Consider the following 23564-nt stretch of genomic DNA (forward strand, 5'->3'; position numbering starts at 1 on the left):
TTTAAACTCTTATCCCTCTCAGACAGGCAATAAAGTTGGCTAGAAATTACATTGCAACTAGCTGTTGTATTGAGGCTAATTAACACTTTATTATCATACTTTCTGCGCATGACGCCCTTGTTATCCAGTAGGAGCATCGTTATGGCTTTTATGAACCAACAGAAGAGTGAAATAGTTCAAGTGAGCGTAATAGGCTGATTTGTTTGTGGAATAAAGAAAACATAGTCTTAATGAAGGCTGATCCACCGCTGAGAGTTTCATTAGCTTAAACATCTTGTATTATTTCACAGTAGGCTGCTACTATCCAGCATGTGGAGAGAAGTTTTAAAGATACTGACAGCAGATAAAAGATGTACACACTGTTTTCTGCTCCCCTTGGGCTAATACATAAAGCACAATGGCGTGGTGTGTCGTCACGGCAATAATGTGTTAGCATGTGTTGTTTGGTAAGGATCAAAGTGATCGCTAAGCTTTTATTCTGAACCCAATCCACAGTAAGTGCCAGTGTGCTGAAATGTGTTAGCGCATGCTTGGAGGGATTGGCATAGTTATCAAAGAGCTGCGGGTGTGTGTGTGTGTGTGTGTGTGTGTGTGAGTGTGTAGAGGGGAGGATGAGACCAGGCCCCTAAGTTTGTCATCAACTACATTATGGGGGCAGAGCCACAGACTTATTATAGCACTACGGAGAGGACTGCTAAACTGAGTCACGCACAATCAAAGTTGACAGAACTTATAATTTTTTATAGATCTCTATTGTATTAATCACAAAGAAAGAGAGATACTGATATGATAGAGAAGAGGCGGCGGAAACAGGAAGAGGGACACAAAAGAGAAATGGAGCAGGATTTTGGGGATCCCACGCACTGGGAATAACCCTACAACATTATATACACGTTCATATGGACACACACACACACACACACAGACAGAGTTCGCAGGGGTTCTGGGAGGTTGGCTGCTGAGCAGACCACAACACAAGCACTATGCAGAGGAGTAGGAGGAGGCCGACATGACTTGAAAGGCTCCTCTAATGTGGCCCTGGCACGACACATACACACACACACACACACACACACACACACACACACACACACATATGCATTAACTTCATGGAGAACCACTCTTATTGTTAGAGACAGACGCACACACTTGCGCTGCATCCACTTCACCTCTGCATATATTACAAATGACCCGAGGCATCAGGGGAATTTTCTCACTTTAATTTGTCCCACCTCCAGTAATATAATACTTGTTATCCAGGTAGCAAAAAAAAAAAAAGGTTTATATAACCACAATGATTTTATATGACTGAAATAATGATATAGGTCACAAGTAAAATGACGTAATTCTAAGTTAAATCAAATGAGATATGACAGGATTACAGGAATTGTCTCGCCACACTCGCCACGTTTTTTTTTTAAATTCTGAGGTGAATATCTTTTAAAAGATACCTTTCTACAGGATGATTCTGTACAATATCTGCATTGAATGCATAAAGAAACAGTAACAATGGAAATACAGTTTTTGGTCTCTTCTCAATCATCAATAAGTAATCACACTGTTTAGCTCAACAGGTCTGCTTTGAGATATTAAAGGAGAAACATTATGTTTTCAGCCATTTGGAACAAGCTATAGATCCAGAGATTAAACAAGCACTCATCCACCTTATTTTTCATACTTTAGACCAGCCATTCTCTTTCATAATTTTAATTCTAGATCTATAATCGATCTAAATGAGCTCCCAATTTGAATTATGGAAGCCCTATCTCACCTGCCATCTAGTGGCTCTACTTTTTATTTCTGTGTTTATAGTTGAAGTGACTGGTAAAATAAAGTATTGTTGTATTTTAAATAAATAATTTAAAGCTACCCATATAGCCTTCGATTTGTACATTCCAAAAAATAATATGGCAGTTATATCACACTTGATACCATGTAGTTTAAAATAAATAACAGATATCAGGGCATGAATCAAACAATCTGTTAATTTTCACTTGATAGTCTAACAATGACAGTTGGAATGCTGAAAAAAAAAATTTGAATTGGATCATGTATTTGGAGAATTGTGACACCGCTTGTCATAAGTGTCATCGTAAACTGTCCGGGCAAGACTGACACACATCACAAGTTTCGTTAATACACAGCTGGACTCGCTCAAAACTCTCTTTCTGAACACAGAGAAACACTGCCAACATTTTAGGGACCTCTGTTAGTCAGGTTGGACAGCAAATTGATGGGTTAGAGCCTGCCGCGCAGTAAAGTCGAACAGATCATTTGCCGTGAGGTGAGAGGGCGAGAACCTCGCTGATCTGTAGATGGTCGGGACAGACAGGACAGACTGTAGAGAAAATGAAACAAAACAGCAAAAACTGTCCACAGTTGCAAGTAAATTGTATTCTAGAAAACACAACACCACTTAAACCTCCTAAAAGTCAATGTTGAGTAATTGCTCGTTAATTTCTTCCCCCCTAGATTGTTTTTTAGATAGAAGACAAGTGAAAATGCATAATGTCGGGAATCCTTTTACTTCACTTTGGTAATTTTATTCAGTTTTTTTGCCTTTCCATTTGTTTTTAATAGGAAATAATGCTTAAAATTCATCATGGTTCATCAAGTCATGATTACCACAGTAGGGGGAAAAGTATTCGGTGCATACACACACATTAGCAACGAGACCTGATGTAAAACTGGTGAGGCTAAAACCCGCAGGATGATGTAGATTAATTCATCTCTTCACCACACTTCCTCACACTGATCAAACATTGTGTGTCTGTGTGTGTTAAAGTCTATGTACGATCAAGTCTACACCGTATGCACACATGCATGCCCTCACATAATCAGCTTTCATTAATGCAGCCCATTCAGGTCTTTGGGGGTCTGCGGCCAACTCTGCTGTGAGCTGTGGGTGCAGTCTGAGTAGATTCTCTCCCCATCTCTCTCTCTCTCTCTCTCTCTCTCTCTCTCTGTGTCTCACCCCCTTCTCTTTCTAGCAGTGCCACCCAGGCTTGGCCCCGACCCAGACCCACATCTTTAAACTGAGCCATCATTCCACGCCACGCCATGCTCTGAGCCCGGCCGCAAGACCCTGATTAAAACCCATGACTTCAAACTTTCCAAACTGTCAAAAACCCAGTCAGAGAGAGAGAGAGACAGTCCAACAGAAAGAAAGAAAAGTCTTACATAAAATCATCGCTGTGGCATCGGCTCACTTTTCAACGCGTCATCTGAGTAGGGATTTGTGTCACTCAGAAATAGGGCTGTGTGTGTGTGTGTGTGTGTGTGTTTGTGTTTGTGTGGCTCAGATGGTGATTGGAGGTCGGTGTTTGCCACTTGGATGACGATGGTGTTTCATTTTGTTTTAATGAGGGACGGACGGACAGATGGGACAAACAGCTTTTATAGGCCTGCTAAAGGTTAATGCGGGGAGTTGAATCCTTCTAGATTGTACTGAAATAGAGAAAACTTTTCACAGCAACACTGTTAAACAAATATACAAACCCAAAGAAAGCACTGCCCTTTAATGTGATGGAATTTTGTCAATCAAATTAAGACTTTAAAAGCCAACACATGTTTCAGATTAATTTTAAAACAGTTATTTTATAATACCATAATTTAATTCCAGCTGGTACTCATTTCTAATAAAAATCTCTGACACTTTTTATTGGTGAGACTTTGAGGGAGCCTCGAGTATATGTGCCAAGAGTGCTCCCTGCTGGACAGCTGCAGAACAGCACGCCGAACTGCGGCCAAACAGAAAACCTGCATGGTTATCAAGTTTCACTTCAATCAACTGTCAAGCTATAAACTGTGATAATGATCTGAAAAGTTTGACTCAACAATAAATAAAGTGAGTCTATTTGAAAGCTTGTTAAATTTGATTACCAAGGTTGACTGAAGAACAATTAAAAACAAACTTGTTGCAGTTTTTTACCTAGATTTAAATTTGACTTGACATAGAATACTGGAGGTTTATGTGTTTAATTGACTGCTGGTTTTGTCTGTTAAAAAATGCTGAGAATATAACACAGACTATAGGCACAAACAGGCCAAACAAAGGGTTAACAAACATCAAACTGAAACTGCTAAAGTGAAGCAGGGCCATGAGCTGCAGGCTAGCTGTGGCAGTGAACCGCTGCACTACACTCTCAAATGAAAATCCCAGGAGAGTCGAAGGGATCTCAGAGTACAAGGGAGACCACCCAGGCAAGCGTTCAAGACTCACTGTTGTTTTACACATGTATAAAAAAATGCAAAAAGAAGGGGGGGGCACACATGTCAAAAAGTCAAGTTCAACAAAATGCAAGCGAAAAGGAGAAAAAAGAAAACACTTGAAAAGAGAAAAAAGGGACACATGAAACTGTATTCCTACTCATCTCAAGCACTCATCAGATGGCAAATATTATTTTGGATGATGGCCGTTTTGCCAAAGAGAGAGAGAAAGCCAGAGGGAGGCAGATGAAGAAGGGGTTCATGTACCTTATTATACGGTGGTCATAGGGGAAAATTGCAATCATCTGTGACTCACTTGGAATACCTTACGCACTGTGAAAGACATTATTTTTCTCTAATATCAAGAGTTTTTCTGGGTTTTGACAGACATGGCCATTTTGACAAGAAACCGCTTGGGACCCTGCATCAATTTCTGGAGTGAAACAGGAGTGAAGGCTGCGCCCTTTTGAGGGCGATGACGATGAAAGCTGAACTCAGAGTTGTTTCATGAGGAGAGAAAGTGAGAAGCGTTGGCCGATTATGTGTGTCTGCAGGGGAAAGACGAGGAGAGATCATAATAGCAAAACCAAAGTCTGATCTGTGTGTGAACGTACACATACAGCACATTCACACTTGGTTTAAATAGTATCCCTCGAGCTGCTGCCTCAAAGCAATCACTCCACACATGTGAAGAAGTCACCAAACATAGAAAGACAATTCTGAAATGTACTTTCAGTAAAAAAATAAATAAAGTAAAACATCTGAGTACATTTTGTTCAGAGTCCTCTGGGTAAACTCACTGTGGTTATTCTTTATTTGCCTTGAATTTTGCCTTTAGAAAACATTCACACACATACAGTACATACTGTACACACACACACACACACACACACACACACCCTCCACTCTGTTCAGTGTGTTGTAGCTGCCTGGCAGGAACAACAACAATGTATGAGACAAGCACTTCCATATGTGGCTGCATGCACGTATATATATTTATATATATGCACATACACAGAGACATACAGAAACATATAAGTACCTAACTATGCAAAGCACACACTCGTGCAACCACATTCCTCCCTCCAGAACCTTGAAGACTGCCCGCAAACCCCTCAGTCATGTCGGTTTCATATAGACTGGGAGTGTGTTACATTCACTGTTTTTATTTAAATGCATCGTTGCTCCACTGGATTGTAGAAAATGCCAAAGACAGACACAGGATAGATTGACTGAGGGAAATTAAAGGGATAGTTTCAAGAGGGGTTGTATGAGGTACTAATCCTTCGTCAGCGAATTACCTGCAGTAGAAGAAGCAGGCAGGAGTACAGGCACGGAAATGAGGTAATGTACTTTGGACAGGGGCAGAAGCAAAACTTATTTTAGCCACCTAAAAATAAATATCAGTTTAAGTGTAGGCTATATTTAAAATATTATCACAGTTTTTCCTTTCTGAAGGGAAACTGAAGCCATTATCTATGCTCTCTCCAAAGACACCAGATCCCTTTGACAAAAAAAGTCATTTTACCTCACCGAACATAAGAGTTGCTGGTCTATCGCTGCCTTGATCAGTTAGTTATTTTGTGTTATTGTGTGATTTTAATTACTCCAAAGTTAGATTTAAAAGCCAAAAATCCTATCATTTAAACTATCCCTTTAAAGAAGCTCAACCTATGAATCTATCAGACTGCTGCCCAAAACAGTAACACTTTCACTTCTGATGTTCAATTTTATTATTATTTTAATTAAATAGCCCAAAATCACCGTTTTGCCTCGAGGGATGACGTCTTGTAGGAGGAAATAGACCAAACAACGCAGCTACAATCAAGCATCAGTCTCATGAGAAACTGCCAATAATCATAAAATAGTGTCATTAAGCTATATTTTATTGTATATATGTTGTAATGTCTGTACCACTAAACTTCCACAGCTTCATACATTTCTTCAGATTCTGTGTCACAATTCATGATCTCAGACTCATCAGTTAAATTCAAATAGCTCAACATAAGTGCCATAAGGCTGGGCATCATTGGATTTTATTCGCTTTTAATGGTAATACAATATTTTAGTTTTGTTACCAATACAAAAATGATATGTTAAATTGAGGAATATAAATATAGCTTTCTACAAAACCTTTTAGTTCATGCAACAAATGAAGCCAAGAATGTCTCAAATGTTAAATATCTCTTAATCACAAGCAGCTGTGCAAGACATAATAAGCCAATTAGCCAAAATAAAACAGATTTTAAAATTGAAAATTAAAAAAAATTTGAATCCGTAAATATCTGATTAAAGAAATATTAAATTTGACCAGTTATTCAACTTTAATCATTTTATCATCAACACTTGGTACCAGACACAGAGTTTTACAAAGGTTGCAAAAACCATTAATGTTTCATAGCTGATGTTATCGTTACTGCACTTAAGATACATATGGGAGATAACACAACCAGACTACAACATCTGGCTTTCTTGCTTTACTGTTGCAACATTTTTCATTAGCAACTGTTCTTTTTTAAGATTGTTAGCATGGCCTGATCAAATTTAAAAGGATGTGTTACAATATGTCTAAGTACATAGTAAAAAAAGAAAGACTACTGTTAAGCAGTAGGATTGATATGGTTGAAATCAAGATCACAATGTTAATATTTTTCCTAATATAAATACATATATAAATGCAAAAAATCTATTAGAAACTGATTTTCCGTTAACCGTGTCTGTTATGCAGCACATCAGACAAACTTGTGTGTAATACACACACTTCAGTAACCTGGTGATATAAACTATTAAACTTGTGTTGTGATGAGTTTCAGGCAGATCCCAATACTTGTGGTGCCAATTTAAAATCCAGCCTTATTGGATGAAATCCTGAAGGACATTTTGTGTACAACTGTTGATAAATACCTACCAATTCAGAACCTGTTGAACCATATTTAATATATTTAGAAGTTTGTGGAAAAATACACAAAAGTAAACACTCTAATTGGACCAATGTGCTGCCAATAGCTGGGATCATTTCATAGATTTGACGTTTGGTTTCTTAACTGCTCCATTATGGGATTATGCAGAGCTCAGGGGACGTTTGTGCATGTGTGTGTGTGGCCGCTTTGTGAGTGTGCATGTGTGCTTCTGTGTTCGTTTCTTGTGGTGTGTGCATGCATGTTTTTTCTCATGCATGTTGATCTGCACATATGTGTTTACATATATGAATCTGTATGTGCATGTGTGTCAGTAGATTCACAAAATATGTGTGTGTCTTTTTAGATTAGTGCTCGGAAATGGGTTTTCTCTTGCAATTAGAGGCCATTACCAGTTCACCACATGTCAAAAGAAGGCCACTTATTTCAGTAAATATGCTTAAGGAGGAGTGAATTACTGACCAACTATATACTCAAGCTGTACAGGCCCTGAAAACTAATGGGCCAGAAAATACTAGAGGGAGAGAGAGAGAGAGAGAGAGAGAGAGAGAGAGAGAGAGAGAGAGAGAGAGAGAGAGAGAGAGTGGTGCATACAAACTTTTGAATACACACACACAAATATTCTTGACCCCGTGAACTTTTAACCCTAAGAAGGGGTTTTTCCAAAGTTGCAACATCAAATTGTACTGAAACAAACACAGAGTTGTATTTCTGAAGGCCTACTTGTGGTTTACTGCAAACAATTACTGCTCTAATATCATAACTTCTGCAACATATCGGTGGCCTCCATTGCTTTCCCCTCATTTGTTTCTCTCTTATTCTTTCTCCCCCACTCCTCTGTTTTAGTCTCTAGTGAGCAGATTTCTCTTCACCTTTCTCTCTCCCTTCCCTTCTCTCTATTTCTTTGGCTACCTTTCCACTGAGGCCTATTATCCATCTTTTAAGGCTCCACTGAGCGAAACCAATTTACTACAAACTAGGTCAGGCTCACTGCACCCATGCCAACCTGCACACATGTAGACGTGCACAAGCACATGCACAAAATGCCTGCAATCCCCTTGACCTTTCCTGCTTTTGCCAACATCTCAACTTAAGCACACACACATTGATAATTATCTTCAGATTGGGATCAGTAGAAAGTAAAAGAGTGGGTTTGTCAAAGTACTGACATTCACTCTGCTCCTGGCCAAGAGCGATTGGCCGGTCCAGAGGAGGGTTGCAGGGAGAAACAAAGAGCGAGGCAGAAAGGTTGCCCATATTTTGCTGAAACTATGTGAAATCTCACCCCCTCCTCCCTCATGTAGAATGTTTAAGACTTGGCTCTACAAAATATTGTCAGACCTGAGGAAAATGAAGGTGGAATATTTACTGCTGTGGTTAAATAGTGGACATGAGAAAGGATTCACACAGTCTCAATGAAACTCCTGAAATACTTTGACAATGTCTGTGTTCAACACTGATAATTACATGGTTTATTGTAGAACCTAAGGACAAAATATACCACTATTTCCATTTCCAACAGGGAAACATTTCATGTAATACATTTTGTCCACTACAGAGTAAAGTTGTTGTCAACCCAAGGAAACTTTAGACATTTTTTAACCTGAACCCTATTTTCCCATATGTTTGTGCCGAAGTGAACAATGGGGACAATCATTTTTAAAGCTGGCAACTAGGGATGGGAAAAATTAATCAATGATCAATTAATGGTCGTGAAGAATTTGGTTGATCACGTGGAATTTTTAATTGATCTGTTTATTTTCTTCATTTTCATTTTATCTATTTTAATTAAGTAGGATAAAGCTACAGTTTGCAAACTGAAAGTTGCAATAACAATTATAAAACACGCATAAATACAGGAGTATTAATTTGAGCAAAACTAGCTTACTGTATCAAACCTCTTTAGTATGAATTACATTTAAGTTTAATTTTATCCAAAACTTATTGAAACACAAAACACATTTAAATATGCAAGATTACTGTGAAAACTAACCTCATGCCTCTTTGGGGGCTAAAACATAAAACATTGAACTCCTTGACATTATCTTTACAGTTTAATCTCACGTGAGTTAGTTTTACAATCGACAGGAAGTCAACCTTTCAAAATAAAAGGGTCCGTTATCAAAACAGGCTTTTGCAAAATGCTGTATATATATCTTTTATTTCACCCATGTATGCATGTTTTTATACATACTGGAGTATGTATTAAAACATAGCTATTAATCGATTAATTGATCGTTAACGTTATAGTTGTTCGAGTTGGCAGGTTTCTTCCTTCCCTACTGGCAACCACATAAAGTAATCCTTGGCTGTGATTGTGCACTGTCAATGTACGTCCACTAAAAGTACTAGTTTGTAGGCTCATTTGGTATTTAAAGTTTCTGACAACATTATGGAAAGGACCCTACGGAGAAATAAAAAAAAACCTGTGCTGGAGTCATTATATTATTTGGTTGTTATTGTGTCTAACCAAGTCTCGTTCTGAAATCTTGAGAGGTGCCTTGCTGCCGGAGGAGAGTGAGCGATAGGGCTAAAGAGATGTGTGCCAGGAAGAGTGCGTTTGGTGGAGTTTCCCTTTGAATTTTATGAGCTGAAACCCTGTTAAGAGCTAAACGTTTACTACATGATGATAATAATGGTATTAAAACATTCAAAGCCAGCCTGGCTTTTATCGGTGATGGGAAAACCTGAAAGCTGCAAAATAAGAACCTTAATACAATCAAAAGTCTAAGTCCTGCTGCAAACCCATAGCACTGTAGACTTCTGTGCTGCAAAGCATCCACCTGTCACATTGTTACCATATTGGCCGTGCCCTTACATTGGAAAATGTAAGCTTTTAATACTTAGTTAGTTGCTTAGTTGTAGTTATATTCTGTTTTAGGTTTAAAAAAACAAAACACCTAGTCCGTTCGAAATACAAGCTACTTCTCTTTCTCTAGAACATGTCAACAAGAGGCACAAGATAGAGGCATGAAACAGCAACACACACTTTGTTTGACCTTAGTTAGGTTAGGTTACTATCACACACCACATTAGCCCTTACTTTATTTCCCTGCTATGTGGTTAGACAAAGCGTCCGTCCCTCACAACAAGCATGTCCATTCATAGCCATTAGGACAGCAGTAAATAGCTGGAGCCAACCGTGACTGGGGTTAATCCGATTGCCTGACACAATGGACGCCCAGGACAGACAGATCAGTGAGCAGCCAATGGGAAAAGCAACATACATAGGCAGCTACACATCACGATTATAGGAAGGCAATTGGTCACGGAAATGAAAAGCCATATCATTAACTGGTTTAAATTAGAGTCACACACACTATCTCCATGGGAGCTTTAAAACACAAACTGTTGTGTAGAAGATGAACGCGCCTGGTTCAAATCAATACAATTTGATAAAGCTGTATTCAGTCACACACTCACACTCCTATAAAGCATACTCACGTCACACACACGCAACCAGCCACCTTGGGCAGAAGGGCAGATATGGTGAACTGGGGAGGTCAGCAGTTCATGAGGAGAAGAAACCCTGAGTCATCCGTTAACAGTTTAAAGTGATTAGGACAAGACGATTCAAACGTCCTTTCACACACACTTAATGTCAATATCACAGTTATAAGGTGTAACCAGCTTCTACATTAAGGATTGTCCCGCTCTAAATAGCATTTTAGAAACAGAAAGAATCACTTATTGAATCAGAAATCAAGAATATTTTTAAATTATCAAATAATAATTTGATTAAATATGAGAATCCCAATTATAGCCCTGACATGTATGTTTTGTCCTCCTATTAGTTATTTATTTATCTTTTTTTTCTCTCTTTTTCTCATGAATGTGTTGGCAGGTGCAGATGTTAACGTAGATTTGTATGGTTATGTACATCATCACACTAATCTTCTCTATTTCTTTCTTTCTTTCCCCTCTCGTTTCTAATGTTATTTATTCTTTTCTTTATGCATTGATCTACCTTTTTTGTTTATTTAAATTAGTTAGATTTTTATTTTCACACTAAAAACATATATATTTGCAAGTTTGAAGAACATGACATGTTAACAATTATGAATTTCTATTAGTGTAGAAATAGTATAAACACATTTGATAGAATGAACCTAGCCATTGAGATCATATGGAACATAAAAACATTAACTGCCACATGTGACCTTTAAGTTTTTTACAATAGGATACAGGGTAGGAATGGGAATTTAGCCAGTCTGCTAACCTTATGACATGCTGAATCATAGAACTATCCTTAAACAAAACAAATGAAAACTATTTAACACAGAGGTTAAAAAATAGAAAGAAATCCAAACAACTAAAGGTCCCTCCATAGAGATTTATACAGCCCTGAGACACACCACCATCATTAAGAGAACAGATTTACTCTTCCGTTCATTCCTCCAGAGCGGCCAGCTGGCTTTCTCCCTCACTAAATCTCTCTTCTCTCTGTATAATGTGTGCTTTAACATAACACAGAGGTAGCATTAGTTGCTGTACAGGACAGTTCAGCCCAGCTCAGACCCTGAGGGCAGAGAGGAAAGGTCGGAAGGGAGGGAAAGAAAGATTAAGAATTCTAAGAAAGAAAGAAATGAAGGCAGCATTAGGTGTAAGTAGGCCAACTATAGAGTGAAAATACTGTGAAATTGTGATTAGCATAAAATATTGAATATTTTAAAACTAGGATGGTTTTCAGTTACTTGCACTATTTAGATTTGAATAAATCATTTTAAAGGGACTTTTTATGGTATTAATATAAAGAGTAGGTTTTATATTAATAAATAAATAGAAATATGTAAATAGTATGTAAATGTACTGCATTTAAACAGTATAGTGTTTTTCTAGTTCACCGACCACTCAAAGCGCTTTACAACAGATGTTAGCATTCACCCAGCCACACACACATTTACACACTGAGGCCAGAGCAAGGTACCAACACTATGACACTTCTCTGGAGGAGCTCGGGGTTTGAACCTACACTCACTTGCCACTTTATTAGGTAGAACTGTGCAACTGCTCATTAATGCAAATATCTAATCAGCCAATCACATGGCAGCAACTAAATGCATTTAGGCATTTAAGTGACTTTGAAAGTGGCATGGTTGTTGGTCTGAGTATTTCACAAACTGCTGATCTGCTGGGATTTTCCCACACAACCATCTCTAGGGTTTACAGAGAATGGTCCGAAAAAGGGAAAATATCCAGTGAGTGGCAGTTCTCTGGGCCAAAGTGCCTTGTTGATAGTTCAGAGTAGAATGGCCAGACTGGTTTGAGATGATAGAAAGTCAACAGTAACTCAAATAACCACATCTCTGAACGCACAACCTTGAAGCAGATGGGCAACAGCAGCAGAATACCACACTGCCACTTTATTAGGTGCTTGTTAGCTAATAAAGTGGCCTGTGAGTGTATTCTTTCCAATCACTAGATGACAGATCTACCCTGAAAAACAAAAAATATGACCCTGGTCATGTCAAGTCAATCGTCATAAAGTAATTGGAGTTTGGAAACCCTTGGCATCTACATGTAAAAACCACCATAAGCTTCAACGTGAGCTCACTGGTTCTCCTAGCTCAGAGCTTCATGCACACTAATGACCTACAGAGATGTATATGAACACACATAAACACACACACACACACACACTGAACACAGGCCTGCTTTTGAATCCTAAAGGGGACCAGTTGAATTCAGTAGAATGTTATTAGTACTTAATTATTTTGCAACCAAATTTGCTATATATATATGTATTTTTTCTTTTGATTATTTGGTACAATATTTTTCTGTACCCACAGTTACAAACTTCAAGGTTCAAAAGAAATCTGTAACCAGTTTTAGTTGGCTGCCATGATGGAAACAGAAACAAAGAATGTTTAAGTCGTGGCCTAAATAATTATGCACACAACCTGTAACTGCAGCCTAAATAATGAGATGTGTGTTGTGTGCATGTTAGGTTCAGTAATCAACAAAAGGAACTGGCCTGAACAAACACACAGCCAGAAGTGCAGGCAGGTGCTTCCAACAGCCTCTTTTCTCCAGACACACAAGCTTTGTGGTCGTCTGCTAAGGTAGGGTCTCCTAAGGCCAGGGTCACCTCCCTGTAGACCACCACCGCTCTGCTCTGGCTCCCAGATGTTCTCACACACATGCACACACACACACACACACACACACACACACACAGATGGACCTCCAAATGCTGTTGAAAGCTGAAAACAAACAAACTTAAATGGACCGACATTTGTTTGCATGTACACACAGACTACTAGCCCAGCAACTACTGCATGTTTATTTGTTTGGATGTTTATCTCTTCACCAAATTACCCTGGACAGTTTACAAAGGTTGTTTGTGTGTGTATATTGTTTTGCATATACTGTAGATAAACTGACAGCCTTCCACAGCAGGAGTCCTTGTATGTCCACCAGACTTAGCCAAAAACTTGATTCAGATTCTGGTGTGTGTGTGTGTGTGTGTGTGTGTGTGTGTGTGTGTGTGTCTCTGTGGGAGTGTGTGTGTGCGTGAACATGCATGTTTCAGCATACATATGTGAGTCAGTGCCTGTGCACTTGTTGAATAAATGATCTATTCCTGGGTCTGTCAAGGAAATGGGGGGAGTTGAGGCGGGCCGTTTGGATGCTGATCAGGACAGACGTGTGTGTATGTGCGTGGTGGTTTTCTGGTGGAGGAGGGCAGTGGAATCCACACCAGACCATCTATTATAATGACAGGAAGCAGGAAGTACAACCCCTTCACAGTCACATGGCTGCCAGCTGTCTTGGCAACTAAGAGACGGAAGATAGAGAAGATGATAGGGAGTTTGGGTGTGTGTGTGTGTGTGTGTGTTTCTGTGTGTTTGTGTGAGTGTGTGTGTGTGTGTGTGTGTGCGTGCGTGCGTGAGTGTGTGTGTGTGTTGTATATACATGTCTGACAGTAAGTTTGGATGGAGAGTGCGTAGGTGGAGTAGTATTTCTATGTACATTCCTACACGTTAAAATGATGTTTCCGTATGGATTATCAACATTTGGAATAACAGCAAAGGCTCGAAGATCAATTAAATGGAACAACTGCATCTGTCATCCATCCAAATCTCCTTCATCTTTTTCCTCCAATTGAAAAATACTTAAATCTATATGCCTCAAATTCACAACCACCAACATTATGCCAAATCCAGTGCAGGGCCAACCTCAGTTTTCACCATATGGATGTGTTTAGTGACTGCAGCTCGCCACACATGTGCACGCCCACTTGCAGAAACCCAAATATGCACATATACATTTCCACATATGCACGCATAACCTCACATGCAAACATTCATACACACATGCATAAAAACACACATTTTTCTTGTGTTTCATTCCTTTCCAGACCAAATCATGATGCAATGAATGACACACATACACACGACGATGCTCTGACATCCACCACAAAAATCATCTTGGGTAACTTTCATCTCTCAGCCTTTAAATTTCTCCAGGTTTACAGGCTGTGAGCCGGCTAACAGAAGGCGTATCAGATTTAACCACACAGAGACGACAATCGTTGCAACCTGAGAGCTTCTGTTGCCTCCTGTGAACTTCGGTGCCCCGTGGACCTTTGACTCTTAAGACTATGATATGTAGTGTCAGGAGAAGTCACTCATTCACATGAACACACACAGATACTCACCTTCAGACAGGTGGGCGTTGAGTGGCGTCTGTGTCTCCTTGCAGTAAGAGACCAACTCTTTGGGAAGGAAGTCTACCTGTGTGATCTTTGAGGCTCCCAGCCTCTGCATCCTGCGCCTGGGTAACAAAGACAACATGTTCACATTAGCATAGCTGTATTGTGCATAAACACAATTTGTCCTGTATTAGGGATGCACCAATACTGCACATCTGTACAGGCCGATATTTGCCGTGCTGACTGTCTTATGCCTATGAGCATCTAAGATGACATTCACCAATGGCAGTTGCCGAAGTCTATCTGTTGTGTCGCATCCATTTTGTCCCAGTCAAATATTGTTTTGGTTATTTGCGCTCGGACATGGACAACAATTACAAGCTGTTACTACAGCTGCTGATTCAGAGAAGGCCAATGGGTGCCTTGTGCATGTGTGGTCTGTTTTACAAATAAAAGTGAGGGAAAAAATCTACCATGTGGGAGTATTAGACCATTACAGAGGTAAAAGATGTATTTATTTATTTATAAAAGCTTTATTTATGTTTCAAATTGCTTTTAAATTTCGCAAAATAACGCTTTTGTTGGGCTATAGAACCACTGTTTTTTTCTAATTGAATAATTAGCTAAAAAACAGCTAAAAAGGCATTTGAAGCAGTTATTTTGTCCAAAAAATAATGTTTTTTTAATGTGAAAAAACGTTAAATGTTCCCTTATACATTTGAGTGACTAATTTTGTTCAATTTTGAAAAATGCTGAATCATTTTTTTAACAGTTCAGTTTTTCATGACGGAGATTGCTTTGTTTCCATGGCACAAAATAGAGAATAAATAACAAAAAAAAACATCAGTTTAAAAAACATCGACCATACATTTCACAATCAGTGCACTCCTAGTCTGTATACAGAACAAAATATTTGCATTTGTTTCAGACTTGATGAATGAATGAATAACATGTAGAGCCATGTGTCTGTAGCGCCCACTATCTCAACATTTAAAATTGAAATAGAATATTACTTTTTACAATACTAGGTAACATGCAATGCCAAATAAAGTGTACTACAATATAATTTTTGTCAGGCAGTGAACTAGAGGAGAGAAGGAAGATGTACCCGAGCTCAGAATCAGCCTGCAGCTGCAGCACAGAGGGGTCAGTGTCCCACTGCAGCGTCCTGATGTCACCAACAGGGGGGGCAAGAGAGGACATGCATGTTTACAAACAAGACACATTTACAACAAACACACAAACATTGGCACATATGTCAGTGGTGCAAAAACACACGGTACAGCATGTATGCACATACACACTCACCCACAAACCACTTATCTAGTGCTTAAAACGGGATTCCCATCAGATTTCATGCAAAGATGGCACTGTTAACGGAAAAATGTTTCGATAAGTGGATATAGCGTGGGATCACTATACATTAGGGAGGCATTACATTTCATTATACTTCAGCATACTACATGTATTTAAAGATCTCTGCTCATCTCTTGTAATAGATTCCTTGGTTGTCTGCCAGGAATTTACAAGTTGAACAAATCGATATATTTATGGACATACATTTTCCATTGTTGTGTGGGAGAAGGTCAAAATGATTGTTTTCGGTGGGAAAACAATTTGACCTGATGACTTTTAAATGCAGGAAAGCTCTGCAGAAATCTTTGTTTGGATTTTTTAAATCATCTACAGCAATTTTAGCGACATGTATGACAGGAATCCATATTTGGGAGACTGTGTCTTGATGTTTCATATGCAAACTTGTGCCAAATGATGCATGAAAGTGAACAGTGTATCCAGCAACGTGATTTCAATCTACAGCACATCATACATCATCTTTGCACTGTACATATTCACAATAACATTCAGCATATGAAAATCAAATGAAAAGACATTTATAAAGGATTTAGCTTGCTCTTCATATGTGACAATAATCTCGCCATGCATCGTCAATGAGTTTGCAAAACCTTGAGGAAATAGCCGAGCTCGTTCAGTGCATTTGTGTAGTTCTTCAGCAGTCATGAAGTCCTTTATTATGCAGAGGAAGGGATCACTTGCTTACAGGGAAAACTGAAACCTTGGGAGTTTTATGGCGACTTGGCTGAAATCTTCCAACTGTGAAAGGATAGCGCTTCCATCACTACACTTTTTGATGATACCTTTTAGGGCCAGTGAACACGCCCATCAGACCTTCGGCTCGTGCCACACAGCGCCAGGTGAGAGTGGCAAGGCATTTCTTTAGCCTGACAGACCGGCTGTTTTGCAGTAACAGCGATGACACTTTAAGCAGCAGATTGTCAACTCTGTGAAGGCTGAAATGACTTCTGTGGCTCAACTCATGCAAACAGAAATCTTTCAAGCTGGTATTAAGGGAGACAGTCGCGCTTCATATACGAAGTCACCAGAGAGAAGAGGAACGAAGAAAAGAGGGGCACTGCGCTGTTTTGATCTTAAAAATCATGATGGGAACACATTGCTAAGACCACTGACAACACTGCAGGTGCCTCTGTGTGTTCACATGAGGGGAAACTCAGCTAAAGAAAGGAAGAGGAGGGGTGGGGGGGGTTCCTGTGTTTGACGTGAAAATTCTTACCTTGAGCTCTGTGCTTGGGACTTGTTTTTAGAGAAACCTGACCTAAGAAGGGACACACACATACACAGCCACAAATGGAGAAGCTCAAAATGGCATGCCATCATCCAGGGTGGATTTGGGGGGACATAAATCTTTCATTCCAGGCAGTGGAACTAACTCACCAATTTGTAAAATCCAATTTGTAAAAGCTAAAAGGAAACAACATATCTTATATAAGAGAATTTATTCCTGCTAGGAACTTTATCGTGCTCCCACGTGTTCTTAATCCCCAATTCCACCCCTGGCCATACCAGAACAACACATCACTAATGACCCCTGAGGGCATCACTCACACACTGACCTCTACAGTCAGCTGCCATTAAAAAGCAAATGGAAAGCGCTTGATGACCACTCTCTTCTCAGCTGCAGGTTAAATTCACCAGAGCAGCCATGTGCAGAACTTAGAGGTAAACAGTTGCTCCACTGCTGTGGTGTGTAATGAATGTATAAGCATTAAATAAATGCAGGAGCAGGTATGAAACATGAGCTAATAAGCACTGTGAAGTGACAAAACAGCTTAAATTAGCTGTTTTATAGCAAGATTAATGCTTATAAGGCTCCATATTCAAACAAACTGGCTCACTAAGGCTGCTTTCTGAAAGTTTACCAATGTAATACAAACTTATAAATACCATAATATCAAACTAGCAACTTCTTTGCGGGAATGACTACAGCTGCAACTTACCTCAACATCAAACTTATCTTCTCAAGAGTAGTAAAGCAACAAGCTGTACAGTGGTCATCAAAACACCAGATGCCATGACAAGTGACAGATACGAGGCACCACAACCTCACCATTTAGTGACACTTATCCTTACCTAAACCTGTTGTGCCATTGACAAGAAGGGAGACAGAATGTGTGTCAAATTTGACAACATGCCAGAAAATATCCACATTGCCCTTTTTGATTGTTTCACAGTTTATTGGTAACCTCTCAAAAAGCATGCCTGGTATGCTAGAGTGAGCAAAACCTTCTAGTACAAAATGTCCAAGTGTGATATGTTTTTCAGGCGTAGCATTTCTTGAATAAGACTCATGAACCAAGAATGACTTTTGTAGTTGGGTATGAATCATGTGATTTTGGCCTACCTGCCTGCTGCTCCTCCATCAGTTGAATCCTGGCTCCCTGTCTCGCTGGGTGTGCTCACTGATTTGGAGGGGGACACAGGAGTCGGGACTAAACAATAAAAAAAACATGAATCTAATTTTAAAGGCTGCAAAGACTCAAAATGGATGGAATGCAACAAGTTAAAACGAGTGATGGACGAATGATGGAAATGTAAAAAAAAAAAAAAGGAGAGGAAATGCAGGGCATCGAGTGCATTTGCTGTATTTTGTTTTATTTATACTCAGCTTCATTTGAAGATGCATTATAAATAACTAAGCTATAAACAGGAATAGCAGTGAGTGACCCAATTTTGACATGTTGAGGGTGTTGTTTCAATTTCAGACCACTAGAGAACAGTGCCTCTTCCAAAAATTTGCTGAAAGTGGGGATTCAACCCACAGCAACTTGACAGATTTGTGTACAGGTTCAGTATAGGAAAGATATTTTTGGAGCAGCATGCTTTTCCAAATTCATGTTTTAATGACCTTTCAGAGTAGCTGTAGTATTTGGGCCCAGATGCCATTTTACAACATATTATACACTCAAGATACAGAGTGGAAAAGAAAAAAGATGATAAAAGGGAGATAGGACATGTCAAAGAAATTAGGAAAGATGTTCAGTCCACAGTCCAACCACAATGTACAAAGCAAATACTGGGAACTATTTAGGATAAAGCCCAGTGATATCTGATGAAACATCTTCAATAGAATGTGTGAATGAGTTACAATACTTATAAAACTATTTTAAGCAGAGTCATGGCAACACAGATAATAACTTAGGCTTTGTTTACAGCCTCAATCCTTAGTGCTCAATTCAGCTTTATTACTCATATACAATTTTTTTATCTGGCTGTTTACATTATTTTTAAAATGTGGCCAATATCAGATTCCAGTGTGAACTGATCACAGAACTGAGGCCACTGAAGTCGACATTTACAGCTGATGTGCAGTGGAAGCCTTCAAATTCGTCTGTGGTCCAGTTCTGCCATTTGTTTCAACATGCTGGTTACAATACGACCCCTTAAGTATTGCTTGTACAGAAGTGTCATTTAAAATTCTTATGAGGTCGAACACCTTAATGTCCCTGCACTGACTGTCTCCATCGCACCAGTCTTCCATGTTTTTATTTACTGAGTGACTCCAGCCAGCGCACAATTGTGACAAAAAGTTAATCTAGATTGGTGGAGAAGTTGCAGAAATTCTGAATACTGTATATGATTTAGGACATCATAAGAAGGAGACTCAAATCTACAAGATCTGATTCCATGTGCTCATCATACTGTCATGAAAAAAACAACATATCCAAGTCAAATATGAGCAAGAAAGGAAAATCAGATTTGGGCCACTTTTGCCTTCAGTCTGACCGTAGCCATACTTTAGGTATCTGATCATTTCATTATCAGTTAGACAGGATTTGTACCAGTATTACGTACCTAATGGAGGCTCAGGTGAAATGCCAATACTCTGCAGCAGGGCCTCTGTCTCCCTGCGCTTACGGTCCAGGTCTGAATCCTCCGGGGTTAACTCTCTCTTCTGCTGGCTCTCTGACTGCTCAGGATACATAGAAAAATGTCAGCTTACTCATCATGACTTAAAGGGACAAGCTAACTCATGCACATGCATGCACATTTGATTAAAAATGTCCAACACCAACCTTCTGCACACACATAGATGATTGTATGCACGTATGGACACACACAACCTCGGCCTTTTATGCGTCACAGCCTGACGAAAAGCAATCGAACACACAGACAATACACACCAGAGTGCAATACAGTATGAGTGCCGTGTGTGACTTTACTCACTTTTTTCCTTACCTCTTTCTTCTTCCTCTCCTCCTCCTTTATCTTTTTTTCCTGCCTGATTTGGGCGAGGCGCTGTTTCTTGCGCTCCAGCTCTGCTTTTAGGTCACTTTTGTCCGACATGATGTCCTACAGGGCTTCAAGCAAGAGCAATGAACAAGGATTAGCAACATATGGCATGTTATGGTTACATTATAACATGATACACCATAGAGGATCACAGTTTTATCAGCGAGCCTAAGTGATGCTTCAGAAAGACCACTGGGTGTGGCAGTTTGACATCCATATACTGTAAATCCATCCGTGCAGGCCCAGCACCCAACAAGGAGTAGATACTGGCAAAACAGTGTGCCAATACTAAACAAACATATTTTGTAGAGATAGAGATTTTTTACATTGGTGTGACACTGTTACCTATACTTCTAGAAATAGTCCAGTGTGTAGGCAATATTTATATAGCCATTTTTTCTGCTCAGTTCATTTGTAAAATTAACAGAGTTAACAAGAAAGCTCACCAAACCTTACAGTGTAACATTACAATACCATAATGTAATTTATTGGAAAGGTTTAAAAGTGCAGCCACTATTCAGGTTTGGTGAACAAACAGAAAATACTAGTTGGCTTAGTCAAATAAAAGAGACTAAATGTAGCCTCATGCTCTGTGCTCAGTGCTCTGGGGATTAGAGAAAGGTGGGCTACCTATTAATAGCAGTCTGCACCCTGACAAGTGATGTGCTGGGTAATAGGCTAGTGCCACATCCCTCAGACAGAGCAAATGAGTAGACAGCCCCTTGTCCCTGGAGGTTTAAAAACGTCTGCTAAAGCTAGTTGGAACAATAAATGAGAACATAAGTAAAATATCTGTGCGAAGCTGAGACACAAACACAGTATAATTATGGAAGAAAACACACGTCACATAGCTCAGTATGTACACAGGAAGGAAAACAAACACCCAAGGCGTTTGTTTAACAACTGACGTTAGCATTGCAAATGTATTCACAGCGAGCTAATCACATATGTGACAGCATTTGTATTAACGTCAATGCGTTTAAGGCCCTGCCATAAATACTATATTGAATTTTGATAACGACTCGCTGCCTAAAAGGAGAAAAATTAACGCAAATAACCGTGTAATGTACTGTTATTGTTTCACTCGTACCTTGTCCACTCTTACTGCTAATGATGTGTCACCCGGCAAAGATGCTGTCTCACTGCTGCACCCCGAAAGGAGAAAAACATCAACACATCCTCCACCTAAATCTCACTGAGTCGAGGCCTCTCGGGAACCACCGAAGAGGTCGTTCAAACCTTTTCGTGTGGCTATTGATGGTAAAAACAGAGCATTTCAGCGGCGGATGGCCCAGATGAGACATAAAACAGGTGCACAGCACGCCGATGCATCCCTAGGAGGAGTACAATGATGTTGAGGAGGAGGAGGAGGAGAGGAAATCCCACCTCCTTTGACACGCACTGTCAACGTCTCATGGCTTCTGCAACGCCGCCATCGTGTGGTCGTTTGGAGAAGAGCGTCGAAGTAGCCAAAACTAACAAATAATCACATTTTGACACATTTATCGTCACCCTGTTAAAATAAATGCCTAACTCATTTTTTCAAGTTTTGCAGGAAACACAAGGATGTAACAAAGGATGGCTATTGGCATAGTAATTACACTGTGTATAAATGATGTAACTTAAGAGAAATAAATGACTTAGGCAATTTTTTTGAACATGCCTTTGTGACTTAAGCAAGATATGGTAACACTTTATTTTGAAGGCGTCTACATAAGAGTCACACAAGCCTGTCAGAAACATGACATGTATCATGAGCATTAATGTTACTTCAAAATGTCAATAATGTTCATGACACATCCCATGTCATGTTTATGATACGCTCATGTCACTCTTATGTAGACACCTTCAAAATAAAGTGTTACCATATCTTGCTTAAGTCACAAAGGCATGTTCAAAAAAATTGCCCCAGTCACATTTTATTTTGACTTGGGCATAATAAATCTGCTTAAGTCACACACTTGACATAGGACATTATCTTAAAGGGGTAAAATCACATGATCTGATCAACTGAGGATGTTGGCGATTTTACCATAGGTGACCGGCGTCATGAGGAGATGATTTAGACAAAAAACAAAATTGACAAAAATGACTTAGGCGATTATTTTAACAGTGTGACGTTATGTTACTGTACCATCACAGACCGTCAGTTGCTAAGTTCAGACAAATAAAGAGGATCGTTGTTAAAGGCTTTGGTGAGTTTTAGTTGACAGGCCATTATTATTTAGTTAAAAAATAAACTTGAGCAGCCTTTGTTGCAACCACGGCTGATTTAAACTCCCCCTCCAAACTTTATTATATCAACAATTTTTCAACAAGTCTTACAAACCTTGTGTATATATAGAATACGTATACAATTACAAGTACACCAGGGGAACACTAAATGATGTGAAACATAGAAAATACTTCAGTAGGGAAAGTTGAATAAAAACATTGTAAAGCTGTATACGTTTTAACAGCTTTTTGTTATTACAGTCACAGATAGATTTAAAAAATAGATAAAGAATTAAGCCAAAATAATAGCCTAAGTAGATTAATCAAACAGAATTGTGAGCAGAGATTTCTGTCTTATTCAATGAATCCAAACAATGCTTTTTTCCAGAGTAATATCAAGTTGGGGTAGCTTTATCAGCAGCAAATTGAGACAATTTACTCCACAGATGTTTTGTATGTGGACAAGACCAAAATAAATGTATGCTACTAGCGTTTCTCTGAGCTCTCCACAAAAGATGCAACTTACATCTACGTCCTTCTTGAGTTTCCGCAAATATAGATTCGTAGGAAAAAACTGTGTATCATCTTAAAGGATATCTCTTTGACTTTATTAGTCAAGAGAAACGTATGTGGCAAAGGCCAAACTTTGTGACAATAAATATTTTCAACAAAAGTAGACTATATTATAAGGCTGGCTGGTCCAAACGTGCCTCTAATAAAGACGTTCAAAACGTCACACACGTATTTCGGTAGCTCGCCGGCAGGGGGTGCTGTACTAAAAGCTTTTATTATTTTTAAAGCACGATTTGGATCCTATGTTCTTCTTCATCTCTTTCCCCTCTCATCTCCTCATCTTTTTTTTCTTGCATAACTTCTAACCCCAACTTTGGATCCCAATGCTGCTACTACTCTTTATTCATTTCCTTCGATGCAATGTCCTCTCCCTCTTATTTTGAAAGGTT

The 23564-nt window shown here is 39.2% G+C and overlaps 1 protein-coding gene across 6 annotated transcripts in view; it reads right to left on the bottom strand.

Moving 5' to 3' along the window:
- The window catches only part of LOC131984763 (cytoplasmic dynein 1 intermediate chain 1), a 61658-nt gene extending 39893 nt beyond the window's left edge, over positions 1 to 21765 (bottom strand). For 2 of the 6 annotated variants that reach the window (XM_059349709.1, XM_059349708.1), the window contains exons 1-6: positions 21479 to 21765; positions 20335 to 20456; positions 19951 to 20065; positions 18500 to 18587; positions 15890 to 15949; positions 14788 to 14903 (exon numbers count right to left, since the gene is read on the bottom strand). In XM_059349709.1, the coding sequence (XP_059205692.1) occupies positions 14788 to 14903; positions 15890 to 15949; positions 18500 to 18587; positions 19951 to 20065; positions 20335 to 20442 (487 nt within the window). In that variant the 5' untranslated portion in view covers positions 20443 to 20456; positions 21479 to 21765. Of the gene's footprint in view, positions 1 to 14787; positions 14904 to 15889; positions 15950 to 17371; positions 17414 to 17532; positions 17560 to 18499; positions 18588 to 19950; positions 20066 to 20322; positions 20457 to 21478 lie in introns of all 6 variants that reach the window. The other 4 variants (XM_059349707.1, XM_059349706.1, XM_059349704.1 and 1 more) reach the window with 3 other exon arrangements.
- Between the last annotated feature and the right edge of the window lie 1799 nt (positions 21766 to 23564).

The sequence above is a fragment of the Centropristis striata genome, chromosome 14 (genome assembly GCF_030273125.1).
Source record: "Centropristis striata isolate RG_2023a ecotype Rhode Island chromosome 14, C.striata_1.0, whole genome shotgun sequence".
NCBI classification, from domain to species: Eukaryota; Metazoa; Chordata; class Actinopteri; order Perciformes; family Serranidae; genus Centropristis; species Centropristis striata.